This window comes from Corythoichthys intestinalis, chromosome 1 (assembly GCF_030265065.1).
Source record: "Corythoichthys intestinalis isolate RoL2023-P3 chromosome 1, ASM3026506v1, whole genome shotgun sequence".
NCBI lineage: Eukaryota > Metazoa > Chordata > Actinopteri > Syngnathiformes > Syngnathidae > Corythoichthys > Corythoichthys intestinalis.
Window position 1 is genome coordinate 37,462,534 of NC_080395.1, and position 18,323 is coordinate 37,480,856.

Consider the following 18,323-nt stretch of genomic DNA (forward strand, 5'->3'; position numbering starts at 1 on the left):
GCCACACATGCATTTCATCTCCAAGAAGAAAACAATCTACCAAAATCAGATTTACATACACAAGTGTTAACAACAAGCATAATAAAGTGCTTGTGTAGCGTAATCCATTTCCACCGATATTTACTATTTATTTTATTCCACGGACGGCATGGAGGTTTCCCCAGCTGCTGCAGTTATCTGAGTCTGACGATGACGAGTCACGTCAATGTGCGAATGCACGCAGCAAAGCAAAACGCCTGGACTCATTTATCCGTTCAATTGGCTGACATACTGACATGTGATCACCAGAGATAGTTAGCTCTGATTGGTTCAAATGTGCATATTTTCTGAAACAGCAAAAAAACAAAGCAAGGGCAATCCAACAGAAAATGGATCAAATCTTTAAAAGCAAGGAAAGAGTTAAGGTGGCTTATTTATCATATTTAGTTTTATTTGCTCTGATGGGGAGGTTCAGAACATCTTAGCTGTCAATGTGCACTTTGGACTTATATTTGTTCATTTATGTTAGACTACTGATTCATTTCCTTATTATTTAAAAAGGTCAATGTTTGCGCGATCTTCAAAATATATTCCATTTCACTCTGCATAATATAAGTCATTTGTACTTATTTTTCGGAATGTATGTTACTTATATCTTTATTATTAAAAAAACACAACTAATAGTAAATGTTTACATTTATCTTCAATTTTAATATACATCCTATGTTCTTAAGTAGTTAAAATTGAGATTTGGCATTTAGTACGTAAGGAAATGAGGGAAAATAAAAATTAGGAGATGGAGGTTGGTGTTATAGCTGTTTTTGTTAACTTTTATTTTGCAAATCATTGAAAAAATACAATTTTGAATGAAACTCAGTTTTTTATGTGTTATACAAATAACTGACCAAAAGGGTTTTCTTTGCATTTCATTTGTTTTTATGCCCCCCACCCCCCACCCGAAAAAATAAAATAAATAAATAATAAAAAAATCTGGCTCTGTGGCGACCTTCACGTCAGGGAGTTCCGGCAAGAAATTCTAACCACTTTCACCCCTGCTTATTGTACTTTTGTTATAGGGAAGCTTTAAATCTCGTTGTATTCTGTATAATGACAATTTAGGCTTTCTATTCTATTCTATTCTATTCTATTCTATTCTATTCTATTCTATTCTATTCTATTCTATTCTATTCCCGTGCCACATTCAATATGGCGGTACAGTTGACGTCCGTATTTCACTGGTCACATAATCTTTTAGAATTACACACCTTTTGAAGTATCACTCTAATTTAACACCAGTGTTCGTGTGTGATTGTAGTTCGTAGTGGTGTAAAACCGTGTGGTGTTAACTTAATTATAAAAGCTAAGGTGGAGTCTTCCGTAACTGCCTATGACGTCTTAATTATGCGCCTGCGCTCCCACGACAAGCAGCACTCCACTCGCAGCAACATAACAAATGTGGGGTCAGAATGCTCGAAAGTCAATGTCACGGGGTTTACGGGCAAACGGGCCACAATGAAACACCTTTAAAACGGGGCCTTCGTTACAGTTGAAACTATAGAAGCGATCCACAGTAAGGTGTGACTCACTCTCTGTTAAATGTTGTGTAATAATTATAGTTAGCGTCAAAGCGTACAGATAGCATTTTTGCTAACGTGTTCGGCGCCCCCTCATAACTAGATGCAAAAACGTTGTTAATAATTTAACACTTGACTAAAGTTACTTTATTAATTTAAAGCAAACGTTAAATTCGAATAATATATTGGTGACAAAGATGGGTTTTGTTTCGCATTACGCAGTTTTTAGTCTTTCCACGTGCTCGGAGGCTATCCTACTGCAGTACACTACTGCATATTCATTAAGTATTTTATTTGTATTAAATACTACAGCAGCGTGACCCGTCGTGACGACGAAATATAAATGTGTCTAATATGTAGTAAATTAATGTACTCAAGTGATGTAATGACCTTTATGGTTTAAGACACAGCCTACATTTAATTTGATATTACCGGTAATAACAAAAAACTTTATTATCCCTGTGTTTTGTTTCCAGGCAGAGATCTTCAGGGTCTCTTGACATCCCTCCAAAATTTATGGCTGTCTGTAGATCATACATGTCAACCTACATCTATAGACTGTTGGAGCTGGCCACACGTGCTTCCTGTTGTCCGATCATCACAAGTCGATCTTGTTTACCAAGGGCACAATGTGTGGCTCCCGGGGGCCCCGTGATACACAGAAGAGTTTACAGCCTTGATTCGCTGGCCTCCGGTCCCGGTCGACCAACATTTGGTGCAAACTCACAGCAGCCCTTAGTTGACAGGGTGTCCTCCTCAGCGCTTGCACACAGAAACCTGTCTGCTGTGGCTATTAAGGTAGTTTAACAATGTTTTCCATTAACAATGTCCATTAATTTTCATTAGTAAGATATTTTGAAGCTTTTAGAAACATGGAGATTCACTTTCAGGTCTCCGAGTTCGAATAAACTTGATGTCTAAGGTTGTCAATATCAAGGGGTTAAAGGAAAACGAGGTACATTGCATGATCACAACGGAGGGTGTATGTCATCCTCCTATGTCATACATTAAAACTGTTCAGATCTATTGGGCACTCAGATCTCCATTCTCCGTGTCAAGCAGCTGAACAGAACAGGTTAAAAAAAAAAACAAACTAAATAATAATAACAATACAAGGGTAAAGAGACTAGGGCTGCAGCTATCGAATTTTTTAGTAGTCGATTAATCGATGGACTATTTAGTTCGAATAATCGAGTAATCGGATAAGGAACATGAAAAATACTTGAGCTGAGCCTCAAAACGGTATAATTTTTTTTTTTTTTTTTTTTTAATGAGGATCTATGTACAACAAAAGAACAATTGGCCAACTTACATAGAAAAATGTCCGCTAGCTTAAATGCTATAAATGCTATTTTTTTTTTTTTTTTTTTTTTTTTTTACAATGCTCTTAACAAATAGTTCAGATACATATTCCCACAGAAAACGGCTAAATATACCAATAAACTAAATTATGAATGCATTAAAAAACATTAGTTCAAACAAAAACTTAGCTTATGTTGGTCTTAACAGGGAGCAGCTGTATTCAGCCATGTTAAATGAGTTATGTCATATTCACTGTTTCCACTAAAGGGCAGTGTATCCACTCAAATCAATCAAACTAAATGCAAACACTTTCAAAACAGACCATTACAACGCCACTACTTAAACGAATACTCGAGCCAGCAAAATACATTAATGTAATCTAAGTACAACAAAAGAACAATTTTCTAACTTGCAAAGTCCGCTAGCTTAAATGCTATAAAATGCTAACTTTTTTTAGAGTGCTCTTAAAAAAATCTTTCAAGCACATATTCCCACAAAAAACAGCTAAATATACTTAGAAACCAAATTACGAAGGCATTAAAAAAACATTAGCTCAAACAAAAACTTACCTTATGTCGGTCTTAACAGGGAGCAGTTGGATTGAGCCATGTGAAAAGAGGCAGACCAAAAGGCAGTGTATCCACCCTAATCAATAAAACTAAATGCAAAAACTTTCAAAATAAACCATTACAACACCACTTTAATTAATCGAATACTCGAAGCAACAAAATTTAATTCGAATATTTTTTTCTAATCGAATACTCGAGTTAATCGATTAATCGTTGCAGCACTAAAAGAGACCTTCTTGTAAATTTCTCTCTTCAGGGTCAGTGTCGTCCTCTAAGCTTTTATGATTTTCTGGATCTCGGTGACGCTGAGGACAATGTACGTCACGCTCGAACATGTAAAAAATCCAGACGCTTCATAGTGGACCCAGAGTTGGCTAAGCTGGTAGCACAGCACCTTGGACCTGACTTACAAAGCGCCAAGACTGTTGTCCTCGAATGTAACCCAGGTACAGAATCTGCTTTTTTTTTTTTTTTTTTTTTTTTTTTTTTTTTTTTTGTTGTGAAAAAGTGATGTTTTGGATTCTCCTGTTGGGTTCTTAAATTGCATGTATGGTTTTTGTGGATTGGAACTATTTGATCCATGAGTTTATTTGTCGGACATAGGCCCTGGTGTGTTGACCAAGACCTTGCTCAACGCTGGCGCTCAAAGAGTTGTGGCTCTTGAGTCTGATAAAAACTTCTTTAACGATTTGCAGGTAAGTGATGCCTGCTAGCAGCTTTACAGTTGTTTGGTAAATACATCAGTTGAGGAATTAAAGTACAGTGGAATTTCTCAAGTCAAACCCAGTGTTTTTTTTTGACACTGGTTGACTTCCAAGATCAATTTTTAAAAACAATTCTCCATAGTCAATTTATATGCCTCAGCCTCAAACTATCGCAAACATCAAAGGTTATGAGCTTTTCCAGTTAATTTTTTAAATTAACATTCCTAAATTTCATATAATAAAAATAATTTAACCACTGTTATTATGACTAGACTACGGCTTGATCTGACCACCCCACCAAAAAAATCCCAATTTTTTTCTCCCCAAATCTCAAATTCCCTCAAATCTCGATTCAATTCCTATTGTTCCGATTTGTTTTTCCCCCCTGAGTTTAAAAGAATCTGCAATGAAAACATAAACCAGTAAGTCAAGTTCAACATTTCATTCAAGTATGACCTAAATACTAACTAAAAAAAATAGCAATGATGAATATTTTTATTGGTCAATATTTGAAACTAGACAAAATAGAAAAAACTACAAAGTCAATAATAAAGTGAATGAAATGGAAAACTATAATAGATACAGTGGGGCAAATAAGTATTTAGTCAACCACTAATTGTGCAAGTTCTCCCACTTGAAAATATTAGCGAGGCCTCTAATTGTCAACATGGGTAAACCTCAACAACGAAAGACAGATTGTGGAAAAACCAAACAGAAAATCACATTATTTGATTTTTAAAGAATTTATTTGCAAATCATGATGGAAAATAAGTATTTGGTCAATACAAAAAGTTCATCTCAATACTTTATGTACCCTTTGTTGGCAATAACGGAGGCCATACGTTTTCTTTAACTCTTCACAAGCTTTTCACACACTGTTGCTGGTATTTTGGCCCATTCCTCCATGCAGATCTCCTTTACAGCAGTGATGTTTTGGGTCTGTCGTTGGGCAACACGGACTTTCAACTCCCTCCACAGATTTTCTATGGGGTTGAGATCTGGAGACTGGCTAGGCCACTCCAGGACCTTGAAATGCTTCATACGAAGCCACTCCTTTGTTGCCCTGGGTGTGTGTTTGGGATCATTGTCATGCTGAAAGACCCATCCACGTCTCATCTTCAATGCCCTTGCTGATGGAAGGATATTTTCACTCAAAATCTCTCGATACATGGACCCATTCATTCTTTCCTTTACACCAGACATGTCCAAAGTCCGGCCCGGGGGCCAAATGCGGCCCGTGGTCAAATTTCATCCGGCCCCCAGGCGCTGTCATAAAATCAGTAACGTCTGGCCCGCACACAAACTTAATAAATTGGTCAGCAGTACTGCTACAAACATATGAAGTAGCTTACACACTAAATGCTGCTCCTCATTTACCCACTAAAAGCCAGCAACACTCTAAGCAACATTACCCCGTGTGACCCTTTACTTCCAATTTTCTAAAATGGCGACAATCTATAAAAAAAAGAAAGTTGACTGCGATTGCCGACGCTTCAAGGATAGGTGGAAATTGAACTATTTCTTCACTAAAATACGCAACAACTGTGTCTGCCTCATTTGCAGAGACAGTCCATGTTTTCAAAGATTTCGATGTGAGGCGATATTACCAAACAAGACACGCTGACATGTAAAAGATTACAGGGAAGATACGCAGCGAGAAATTGAAGCAACTTGAAGCTAGTTTAATTTCAGAGCAGCAGTATTTCGCATGAGCCCGAGAGTCGAAAGAGAACGCCACAAAGGCTAGTTGCGAGATTGTTGAAATTATGAATTAAAAAAAAAAATAATAAAGCAAATGACACACAGAATGGCTTGCTACAATTTGTTTAAATATATTGTTCTACGTAAAGGACGTCAGCCAAGGTCGGCCCCCCACATTTTTACCACACCAAATCTGGCCCCCTTTGCAAAAAGTTTGGACACCCCTGCTTTACACAGATCAGTCGTCCCAGTCCCTTTGCACAAAAACAGCCCCAAAGCATGATGCTTCCATCCCAATGCTTCATAGTGGGTATGGTGTTCTTTGGATGCAATTTAGTATTCTTTCTCCTCCCAACACGAGAACCTGTGTTTCTACCAAAAATTTCTATTTTGGTTTCATCTGACCATAACGCATTCTCCCAGTCCTCTTCTGGATCATCCAAATGCTCTCTAGTGAACCGCAGACGGGCCTGGACGTCTACTTTCTTCAGCAGGGGGACACGTCTGGCAGTGCAGGATTTGAGTCCCTGGCGACGCACTGTGTTACTGCCTTTGGTACTGTGGTCCCAGCTCTCTGTAGTTCATTCACTAGGTCCCCCCATGTGGTTCTGGGATTTTTGCTCACCGTTCTTGTTATCATTTTGACGCCACGGGGTGAGATTATCAGTGGTCTTGTATGTGTTCCATTTTCTAATAATTGCTCCCACAGTTGATTTCTTTACACCAAGCATTTTACCTATTGCAGATTCAGTCTTCCCAGCCTGGTGTAGGTCTACAATTTTGTCTCTGGTGTCCTTCGACAGCTCTTTGGTCTTGGCCATAGTGGAGTTTGAGTGTGACTGACTGAGGTTGTGGACAGGTGTCTTTTATACAGATAATGAGTTAAAACAGGTGCCATTAATACAGGTAACGAGTGGAGCCTCGTTAGAAGAAGTTAGACCTCTTGGACAGCCAGAAATCTTGCTTGTTTGTCGGTGACCAAATACTTATTTTCCACTCTAATTTGGAAATAAATTCTTTAAAAATCAAACAACGTGATTTTCTGTTTTTTTTCCCACATTGTCTCTCATGGTTGAGGTTTACCCATGTTGACAAATACAGGCCTCTCTAATCTTTTCAAGTAGGAGAACTTGCATAATTGGTGGTTGACTAAATGCTTATTTGCCCCACTGTATATTCTTCAACATTGCAAGAAAGTAGAAAATAGATATGGCTCACAAACAGGGATCACTTTTAGAGGTAAATATAACTAAAACTGCCCTCTCAGGAATAAGACACCTTTTGAAAAACCAATTCTTTGAACGTGCATCTTGTTCAAAACCTAGTGATTGACAATGACATTGTATTAACACACAGCATTACGTAGTTACTAGAGGTGTGCGAAATTTCAGATTCTTAGATTATTCGCGATTTGGCCTTGGAAGATTCGAGAACGATTCACAACGTCCGTGATTATTGAAATATGTCAAGTAGGGCTGCAGCTATCGAATATTTTAGTAATCGACTGAAAATTCTATCGATTAATCGAGTAATCGGATAAAACAAATATATTTTTAGGTGAAGAGCAATTATGAATATACATGAGAAAACAAGACATTTCATCTAATCTTGAACCATTTTCAGTCAATCAATGTCTTTATTTTTGATGTATATTGTTGAAAACAGCCAACAATTGCATCTCAGATGTAACTAGAATAAAGACCAATTCACTGCTTTCACTCAAAAAACCTTTAGATCTTATTAAAAAAAAATATATATATATATATATATGTATGTATGTATGTGTATATATATATGTATATATATATATATATATATATATGTATGTATATATATCCAAAAATGCTGTTACGCTTCATAACACACATCACTTAAAAGTTAGGATTTTTTCACACGTGTTTCAATTGAATTTCTATTTGTGTCAAGCCATTTTTAAGTTCTAGTTAAGTTTTAAGTTAGTCTAAATTGTAAGTCCTGATAGGATTTTGAGTTTTTGCCGTGTTCAAAATAAATGTATGATACAGGCTGTATTGGAGCACATTAGGGACCAGTGCTACTTGGTGTTTTATCCAGCAATGACTACTGAGCTAAAATTGATAGTTAGCATTATTGAGTTTTTATTTTACACCCTCATCACTCCACAACGCTATGTTATGTTAAAGCCTGTATGTAAGACACGTTAGCCACGCATCGAGAGTGGTCATAATTAATAGAAACCTAGCCCTCCGCAGGGCTAACGTTACTTGAGCTAGTGACAGTAACGTTAATCTTATTTATTAGCCCTTAGCGCTCTACTGCTTTAAGATGGCAGCTGTTTACTAACGCTGCCCAGACTCGGCCGAGTCTTGTCATTTCGCATCTTGTTCAACATACATGTGATCTCTATGAGACTCATCAGATGCTACCTGCTACCAACGTAGCATCGTGCGGGCTAGTATTTAGCAACGTCGGCGTCGTTTGTAGCGGCTGCAGTAAGTTTTTTTTTTTTTTTTGCTTCTTCCTCTACGCATCAGCGCGTTGTCCCGCATTAAAAGTAGTCTGAGCTAAACTTGATGCTTAGAGCTGTCAAAATAAACGATTACTCAAGGTGAATAAAATTACTCGGATCAGTTTTTAAACTCGAGTTACTCGAGTTGCTCAAGTATTCGTTTCAGCCCTAATGTCAAGTAAAGTGGAAGTAAAACACACTCAGCGCGACGCGCGGTCTTCGGGACGCAATGAGGAACGGAGCGAGAGTAGCTAAACATCATGCATGTCATTACCCGGCCCCTCGGGTAATGCCAATGCTCAACTCACGGGTCTAGCTCAACTCATGCCGCGAAATAAAAAAAAAACCAACAACATACCTGACTGCTGCTACAAAGTACGTCCACATAATGTTACGGTAGATATCGTATTTATATAGGACTAGATGCAACATAGACTCGGTGGCGTTAGCAGCACATGTACAGAAAGCTAGATGAGGGTGTTAGCAAACGGCCGCCATCTTAAAGCAGTAGGCTGTTGTGGCGAACCTTCTAAGCGAACCTAATTAACTTTTTATCTAAAATACTCCTAAATCGGTAAAATCTTGACTTGAATCCATCTTTAAAATAGTTTTAAAACTTTCACATGTCGAAAGTAGACAAAAGGGAAATTATGGAATAACGGGAGCAATTTTAACAACTTTAATGGTTGATTCACAACATTAAATTAATTGAATGTAGTTTAAAGCTGCTGATACAGAATGGGGATTCGAGTATATTATTTATTGTTTTTAACTGTTAATTTGATACTGAAATAGTCGTTTATTTAAGCCTGCGAGGCTTTTTTTTTTTTTTTTTTTTTTTTTTTTTTTAATTTTATTTTTTTTTTACAGTTTTTGCAACTAATGTACAAAACATTAAAAGCAGCTAATAGCCGGGGGGGGGGGGGGGGGGGGGTTGGGGGATCATCAATAATCGATTTATGATTGAATCGTAGCCTCTGAATCGTAATCGAATCGTCAGGTGCCCAAAGATTCCCACCTCTAGTAGTTACTACATACAGCATACTTAACAAATCAGTCTTCACAAGCGAACGAACTTGAATGATCATGTTTCATCACTTTAGGCATTGGAATGCAGTCTTGATGGTCAGCTGGAAGTCGTACATTGCGACTTCTTCAGAATTGACCCAGTCTGGGTTCAAAACAACAAACCGCCAGTTATGTTCTCTGACAAACTCTTCACTGACCTGGGAATAACAGAGGCCAATTGGACGGAAGGTGAGTACATATACCTTAGTAATTAGGGATTATTTTTGCATCCTTCATGTTCTAATTTGTTTTAATATCATTTGTATCTCTTTAGATTTCCCGGTAAAGGTTGTGGCCATCGTGCCGCAGCGCAATGAGCGTGCCACCCTGCTTAAGTTGGTTTATGCGTTGTTTGAACGACTGTCCATCTACAGATATGGAAGAATAGAGCTCAACCTCTTTATGAGTGAGCGCGAATACATGGTAAGAGGATTGTAATGCACTGGAATTACTATCGCTGAATGCCAGCTGCACTGCAAGGCTCCCATTCATACTGGATTGTTTATCGGAGTCAACTCAATCTATCCAATGAGTTAAAGGGTATTAAAACACTAAGGGGCTGTGAGATATCAACAGAACCGTTATGTGGCAAGATAACAAATATTAAGTTAACAAAAAAATAAATCACATTCATGAGAAATTATCGAAAATAGTCCCAAAATTACGAACATTTCCGAAAGTATTCCGGAAACAGCCGAATGGGGCGGAGACGTCATAACAAGGAAACAATAGGTCGAGGCAGGTGCCATCGTTGTTTATCGATGAGAGTTGCATTCATGTTTTATACAAAAGTTGCTAAAATGGTTCAAACCTTTCATGCTATGTGGCGTACAAATAGCCATCTGTCGCAATGTAGTATCCATGAGTTCCCGAACGCGAGAAAAAGAGCTGGACTACGCAGACAATGAGTAAAGTTCGTCAGTGCTAAGAGGGCTAATTTTGCAGACCCAGCCTCCGGCACGGTTTTGTGTAGTGCGCATTTTACACCTGAAAGCTATTCGAACTATGGTCAAATGAAATCAGGTTTTGCTAAGAAATTGCTGCTGAAAGCAGATGCGGTGCCCATGTACACGCGCAGCCACCTAAATGTCCCGAGATATCAAGAAAGAGGACATTGACTGGCTCTGATGAGACCAGCCCACCACCCCAGGCAAAGCAAAGGAGGGAAATGGCCAGAGTGAGTACTCTTTTGTAATAAAAAACATATCACGCTTTGGATATAGGACTGGACACATGTATAAATTATCACTCGTAAAATATATAGAACAAATCCTCTAATCCCATTCATATTTGTGTCGGTTGGCAGAGCGAAAACCGATGATAGCACATTAAATGATAATTATTCTATACATTATTTTGCGGTCACGGTGTATCAGCTTCACAAAAAGAAATGCAAAACAAACCATTCTGTGTTTCCCACACAATCTGTTGTTGCCGGTGTTTCATCAGTGTGATTGCTCACCTCAATGATCCTTTCATTAAGCTGCATTGGCTTTCGTTTGGGCTCAAATTGATAACCCAAAACACCAAAGAAAGGTTCATAACTCTCCTCGTCACCAGTAGAAGAATGTTCGTTAAGTCAGATTCGTCGCTGCAACTAGAACCAAAATTGTCCGCTATCATCGCCGCCATTCAGTACTAAGCACTTAGCCGGTTGTTTTCTTGTAGTGACGTCTTGCACACAATATGCTAGATTTCCGGGATCTCGGGGGCGGGTCGTTTTAGCTTGACAATCAATCCAAATTTCTATCATTTACTTGGTTTACGATGTGTGTAATTGCACGAAGTGGCATGATATGAATCCAAAAGGCATACATTTATGGATAAATGATGGAATATTAGCATTTCTCTAGGTGTTGTCATACCCTTTACACTGGACTGTGTCATTTCTTTGTCAGACTATGGTGGCCCCTCCTGGTAAAATGAGGCACTACAGAGCGCTCAGCGTCCTCTGGCAGATGGCCTGTCATATTGAACTACTTCACAAGGTACTGTATGAAATTATCCAACTGATGGTGTTTGACAAGCAAGCAACACGTTTGATTTGTGTTCACAGGAGCCCTGGGAGTCGTTTGTGACATCCAGACAGAGTGTACCTCCTTCCAAAGGCCTTGTAATTATTGATTTGTTTTACTGAATAAAGTTTGACTGGAACATAGTATTTGATTTGAATACAGTTAAGGTTACTTCTTCTTCGTTCTTCTTCTCGCAGCTTCCCAACGATCACATGTGCCTAGTTCGTCTGCGTCCACGAGCCAACTTGTTCTCTGGGGGGCTGACGCCTGCAAATGCCTCTACCCTGATGGTGATGGTCAAACAGTGTTTGGCCAAAAGGAAGGAAAAGCTCATTAAAAAGCTGAAGTAAGCACACGTTTTCACAGCCAACACACAGCAGTATTTGAATTGCATTTTCATTTTAATTTGTGAGTAAAATATTATATTTATAGCTGGCACTGGCTCCAGTTCCCCCTTGGCCCTCGTGAGGATAAGCGGCTCAGACAATGAATGAAGTTTTTTTTTTTTTTAATCCGTTTTTACGCGCGTCTTTAAATGCAGCCTTCGCGATTGTGAAAGTATTTTTATACAAAATATGAACCATTTTTAGTGGCGAAGCACCGAAAATTCGATGGCAAAAAATTTATTTTCGGTTTCAGTCCAGAACACTTTTTTTCACAAAACAACATTACCAAATCCGGAAGTTGCATTGGCGCAAGTAAATAGCTTGGTAGCGTGCACTTCTCTTTCTACTAGAAACAACATGTCTGTTGAATAAAGGTACACTGCCGTAGTGTACATAATGAAAAATCCCATATGATACACTACTAGAGGTGTGCAAAATTTCCAATTCTTAGATTATTCGCGATTCGGCCTTGGAAGATTCGAGAACGATTCACAAACATCCAAATTCCGATTATTGAAATATGTCAAGTAAAGCGGAAGTAAAACACATTCAGTGCACCGCGCGGTCTTTGGGACGCAATGAGGAACGGAGCGAGAGTAGCTAAACATCATGCATGCTCAACTCACGGCTCTAGCTCAACTCATGCCGCGAGATAAAAAAACAACAACATACCTGACTGCTGCCGACAGCTGCTACAAAGTACGTCCACATAATGTTACGGTAGATATCATATTTAGATAGGACTAGATGCAAAATAGACTTGGTGGCGTTAACAGCACATGTCCAGAAAGCTGGGATGCGGGCGTTAGTAAAAGGCCGCCATCTTAAAGCAGTAGGCTGTTGTAGCGAACCTTCCAAGCGAACCTAATTAACTTTTTATCTAAAATACTCCTAAATCGGTAAAATATTGACTTGAATCTATCTTTAAAATAGTTTTAAAACTTTCACATGTCGAAAGTAGACAAAAGGGAAATTATGGAATAACGGGAGCAATTTTAACAACTTTAATGGTTGATTCACAACATTAAATTAATTGAATGTAGTTTAACGCTGCTGATACAGAATGGGGATTCGAGTATATTATTTATTGTTTTTAACTGTTAACTTGATACTGAAATAGTTGTTTAGTTTATTTTTTATTTTATTTTTTACAGTTTTTGTAACTAATGTACAAAACATTAAAAGCAGCTAATAGCGGGGTGGGGGGGTGTCATCAATAATCGATTTATAATCGAATCGTAGCCTCTGAATCGTAATCGAATCGTTAGGTGCCCAAAGATTCCCACCTCTATACACTACGGTTCAAAAGTCGCTTAGACCCCAAACTTTTGAACGGTAGTGTATGTTGGCTCGGCTTAGCTATTCTTACTTACTGTGCAAAATGCGTGCTTTCGCAAGAGAGTCTTGGCTACATATACAGTAGTACTGCGGAAATGACAAGCTCCCTGTGGGAGTCACTTTCCACCAGTCCTATCTTCTCTCCTTGCCCCCTTTGAGTAGTTAACTCAAGAAATAAGCACCCCGGGGCATCCCTAATTATGACACTCACTCGATGTCTTCCAAGCAAATAAGTTACTAAACCACGAAATTAAAATGAAACTATTGGAGTCTCCTAGAGCACACTTCATTGAGGTCTAATCGGAGCCTGTGTATTTTGTAGCGACCTAATTTCACACAATTTATTAATTTGAGAGTATTACTTGGATTTGGGAATAAAGAAGCAGCCGGATCTGTGAAAGGCAGTGCTGCAGCTCATGGTTTGGATGAGCGGCTGAATAGACTAGAGCTGTCCCGACTAGTCGACATCGTCGACGTCATCGATGACGTAAATCCGTCGACGTCATCGATGACGTAAATCCGTCGACGAGCACAACATCCCGTCGACGGTTAATGAAGGGTTAATAAATATATGTGTGGAAAGTTCAGAATGTTTGACACTCTGTATGCAAGCGGGGAAAGCGGCACAAAGCCAAAAAAAGCGCACCAGAGTGTCCAAAACATTGACTTATTTCAAAGAAACAAAGGAGGGAACACTCTTGTGTCCTGTCTCTTCAATGCCAAGCTTGGCTGAACGTCGGCCGTGAATAAACACCCAAAGCGCCGTCACCCAGTTTGTAAGTCAATCTAACTAACTAATGACATGTTTTATTGAAGTTACTAAGCCTGTCACGATATGCAATGAGTCCATTTATCGCACGGCAAATAAAAATGAGGGCGGTAATTTTCACGGCTGCCTTTTATAGCTGCGCGCGTGCGTGCATACATTGGTGCGTGCGTGCTGATGGCATATGAGTCTCGAGTTCCTTTCTCTTATCAACACGCTGTAGAATTAAAGTTCAGACATACAAAATAAGAAAACACATCTATATTAAACACTGTAACGTTAGCACTGCTACACTGAGGTGTTACTTTAGCCTGCTATAAAACTTTGGCAGTCGTCTCGTGAAAGCAAACTTGCGGTTAAAAGGTGACACTTCAGACATGAAAAATCGCTGGTTAACAGCATTTGCAAACGAAAAAAATGACCAAAAAATCTATTATTGACACTACATGCAATGACAAAAAGTGCTTTTTTTGCGGAATGTAAAGCTGAAGTTAGCGGTTTAGCGAACGTACTTCCGGTGAACATTTAAAAATAAAAGCATGTCATGTTCGTCATATAAATAGCGATTTCTGAAGTTAATCCCACATACTTCAGAATTCAGATTCTACACTAAGCCTTTAAAATGACACCCTTTATGAAAAATCTGATTGGCAATGAATATTTATTATAATACTATTTTATATAGTACTATGCTATACTATTAATGCTAGGTGTTTTTTTAAGAATTGTTTTGAATCATGTTGGAAAGGTGAAGTCAGTGTTCTGAATCTGTTTACATTCCATTCTTTTGCACTAGTTAATTCTATCAGCATTTGAACTCATTGTTTATTTGTGATTTATTATTGTTATTTACGAGTTTATTTGTACTTTAATAAATAATTTAAGTGTTCCAATATGTTTTTGTGAATTGATAAGCGTAAAAAAAAATTTCATTGCTAAATTAGTAAAAAAAAAAAAAAATTTTTTTTTTTTAATTATTAGATTAGTCGACTAATCGTAAAAATAGTCGGCTGACTAATCGGGAGAAAATTAGTCGTTTGGGACAGCCCTAGAATAGACATCGGTGTGATAAAGCAGAGAAGCTGCGTTTCATTAAATTTGAAATTTGGTAGCTATGTAGCATTGGCCAGTATCTATCCATCCTCGATCCCGATTTTATTTATTTATTTTTTGTATTTGTGCTGATTAGTTAATTGCGTACTTATATTTGTATGTAGGTAACCAGTAAGCCAGTAGAGGGCATCACACTCTTTTTCACAGCCTTCAGCCTGAAGTGTGCTGTAGCACAGGGGTCCCCAACCTTTTTTGCACCACGGACCGGTGTTATTTGGGTCTTTTTTTCACGGACCGGTGTTCTGACAAATTTTGCAACCCATCAAAAATTGCAACGATGTGGTTCTGCGCATGCGCGTAACGTTAACCATAGCCGCAAAATGCGCAAATGCAGCGATTGTTAAGTAAACACTACAAACTTTCTTGAAAGAAAGGAATATTAACCTACGTTTGATCATGGAAGGACTTTTAGAAAAGTTCTCCTCGGATACATCCTGCCATGTAAGCTGCACACAACTGCACACCGCTCTCACCATTAACGACTTCGCCTTGTCGTTAAACAGAAGCCTGCTTCACAAAGATACGATGCTGGAAATTGTAGCAAGGTTTTCTTTTTGGTTTTCTCTTGTTGCGATGTCAGGATATTCCAGAATGACTTTAATCCTGAACCTTGGTAGAGTTGTTGTCTCAAATGTACGTTCAATAATCTCCACAAGTTGATCTTCCTGTTGCACAGACATGCTCGAATCACTCGGTTTATTCACAAACGGGTCACGAATTCACTCCTACGCAGTTCGTGGGTCTTCGAGGTTGTAGGCTCGTCAGGTGCCCTTTTCGCCGTAAAAATATCTCCAAAGACGTCTGTTTTTCAGTCATCTTCGCTCGTGTGGGGGCTAATTATTTCCGGGAACAAATGTGCTGCGCCCGCGGCCTAGCAATACCTTATTATCGAGGACAAGCGCACATAGATATATTATATACACAAACAAGATGTACTGCTAGCAGTCCAATCAATGGATTTCTATGACGACATTCTAATCTATCCTGTAGTATTATATCTAGAGTAGACAGGGATATTGGTGTGTTAAGCAGGGGTACAGGGTTAATTCAGCCAGAATGCGGTCGTTATTAAATTATTATTTCTGTGCGGCCCGGTAGCAAATGCGCCACAGACCGGTACCGGTCCGCGACCCGGTAGATGATCAAGTCCAACATTTTTTCTTTTTAATCTTATTTCATGTTGTGCATTCATGAAATGTCAGTGTCAAATATATACTTTTGTAATTTTCAGCATTAAAAATGAATCTTTTTTTCTGTATATTTATACATTTTATATACAAATTTAAATAATAATTGGATTACCATAATTGTGTTTCTATTTAAAAAGAAAGCTTGAATAATTGTTTTAAGTTTTCGACCTCAGCTTTCTCATTCGGTTTTCAATTTTCATTTCGGTGTATCCCTGATTTTTACTCTTGTAATATTCATGTTTCTTTTTTTTCCCCTTACTTTTAAAGTCTCTGGTCACCTGACAGTGGAAGTAAATTGTTGTTCGAGATGGCACTTCCGGAGGATATCCTGACTGGTCACCTTAACGCCAGGCAATATCTTCAGTTATTCCAGCTAATGGACAAGAGTCAGGAGTTCACTCAGAGTTGGCTTTATGAAGAAATCATGGAGAACTCGGAGAGAGAAGGATGGGGCTGATGTCTGTCTGTACCCAAGTAAATGTTTTCAGTCAACTGTAAAACCTCTGTATAATTTATAAGCAGTGTAATATAACGATGATTATAATATCAAACAAAGTGAAACTACCATAAATGTATACAGCAGAACAATTGACCACTATCATATTCTATAATGTGGCAAACTACACTTCATAATGTGGTGACCTGCATGATTGAAAACCTACTAAAGCATCATGCAGTTGAAAGTTTTCAAGTATGCTTGAAGACAATTTTATAAGTAGAATTTTTGTTCATTGTCACGCTTGGAAAATTTCGAGGATGTATACATGCGAAACTTTTTTTAATGGCTTTATTACAGTAGCAAGTCCAGAATAAAATATCTCAGATTTGCTGATCTAATATGATTTCTGTACTGTATACTTTTAGTTGAGCATTTCACATTTTTATATAGTTCGATGTTTGTGGGCCGTACAATGAATCAAATGTGCTTTTCGACTTGGACTTGGTTTTGATCGCACAAATTCTGACATTACACCTCATGTTTTTAGAAACGCCCGCCGTATCTTGTGACAGTCCATGTCATCTTGTTCAATGTTTGACATAATATATTTCAAGGAAATTAAAAAGTTTTGAATGATTTAATGTTTTTAATGGAAAGCTTGGTTTACAGCAGTTTGAAAACAATCGCCTAAAGGTAAAGCTGCTATCTACTGTCTAGCACACTAAGCAGTTTTCATTATCAAGAGTCCTTTGTATTTGCTGAGTTTGCCTCTATATTTGATTGAAAAAAAATAGAGAGAGAGGGAGAGAGAGAGAGAGAGATGTACTGCCTTGACAATTCAACTGCATGGTTGGCACATATGGACAAACAAGCATTTCCACTAACATTCACATCTTTGGATGAGTATTTATCCTGATGTGCATATTTGGGGATTTGGGAGAAAGTATACCCGAAGAACATCTAAGCAGGCATTCAAAGATTCTGAAAATCCCACATATGGTTTCCTTGACTCATTGCTTGCAATTGACAGTAATAGATGTCTAATCCATTTTGACGAGGAGGACTGGCAAGTGGCAACAACCTTTGTGCTGCACTGTTGTGCACACTTGACTATATATAAAATTAAATGACAGAACCTGGGAAATTTACTTTGCATTATCACTTTAACCCTTTCATGCAAAAAATCTGACAATTTTTTTTTTTAACCCTTACAGAACACTCATTTAACTCATTGGCAGTACTAGACGTCCAATCCATTTTGACTAAAAGGGGCGAATGAGAGTTTGTTCGTTAAATTATATATGAAAAACATCTACTATAGAGAGTACTTGTGGCCCTAACCAGAGTGTATTTCTAGTTGTTTTCATTTCATTAACTTTGATTAACATTGTATTAATTTATATATTTATGATTATATAAAAATACAGCAATGATTAACAGTTTAATATTTGTTAATATTCCAAGTTTTATTTAATGACCAAATGGGTCACTTGCCCTTAAAGGGTTGAAGGTCGTAAATGCAGCCTCAATGCTAAAAAAAAAAAAAAAAAAATACATAAAATTGTTTTTTATTAATACTTTTTAAAATATATATTGCGGAAGACAGTCTCGACTGCAAAAGCCGTTTCTGCTCTTGCACTCCTCTCCAAAAGACACTGCTGTATTTTAAGCCAAAACTGTTGTGTTTGATA

The 18,323-nt window shown here is 38.0% G+C and overlaps 1 protein-coding gene across 2 annotated transcripts; it reads left to right on the top strand.

Annotated features, from left to right (window-relative positions):
* The first annotated feature begins 1,283 nt into the window (after positions 1-1,283).
* On the top strand, positions 1,284-17,268 carry tfb2m (transcription factor B2, mitochondrial). 2 transcript variants are annotated; one of them, XM_057852397.1, is made up of 10 exons: positions 1,284-1,549; positions 2,030-2,351; positions 3,681-3,870; positions 4,028-4,119; positions 9,421-9,574; positions 9,660-9,808; positions 11,284-11,373; positions 11,442-11,498; positions 11,598-11,746; positions 16,461-17,268. In XM_057852397.1, the coding sequence occupies exons 2-10, from the start codon at positions 2,070-2,072 to the stop codon at positions 16,648-16,650; spliced, it is 1,353 nt and encodes a 450-aa protein (XP_057708380.1). In that variant the 5' UTR covers positions 1,284-1,549; positions 2,030-2,069; the 3' UTR covers positions 16,651-17,268. The 2 variants fall into 2 exon arrangements, with proteins under 2 accessions (XP_057708380.1, XP_057708370.1); XM_057852387.1 differs by having other exon boundaries at positions 1,285-1,554.
* The last annotated feature ends 1,055 nt before the right edge of the window (positions 17,269-18,323 follow it).

Coding starts and splice junctions, on each gene's coding strand:
- tfb2m (XM_057852397.1), top strand. CDS start 2,070: ATGGCTGTCTGTAGATCATACATGTCAACCTACATCTATAGACTGTTG. Junction 9,809..11,283: donor TGAGTGAGCGCGAATACATG/GTAAGAGGATTG, acceptor TTTCTTTGTCAG/ACTATGGTGGCCCCTCCTGG. Junction 11,374..11,441: donor ATATTGAACTACTTCACAAG/GTACTGTATGAA, acceptor TTGTGTTCACAG/GAGCCCTGGGAGTCGTTTGT.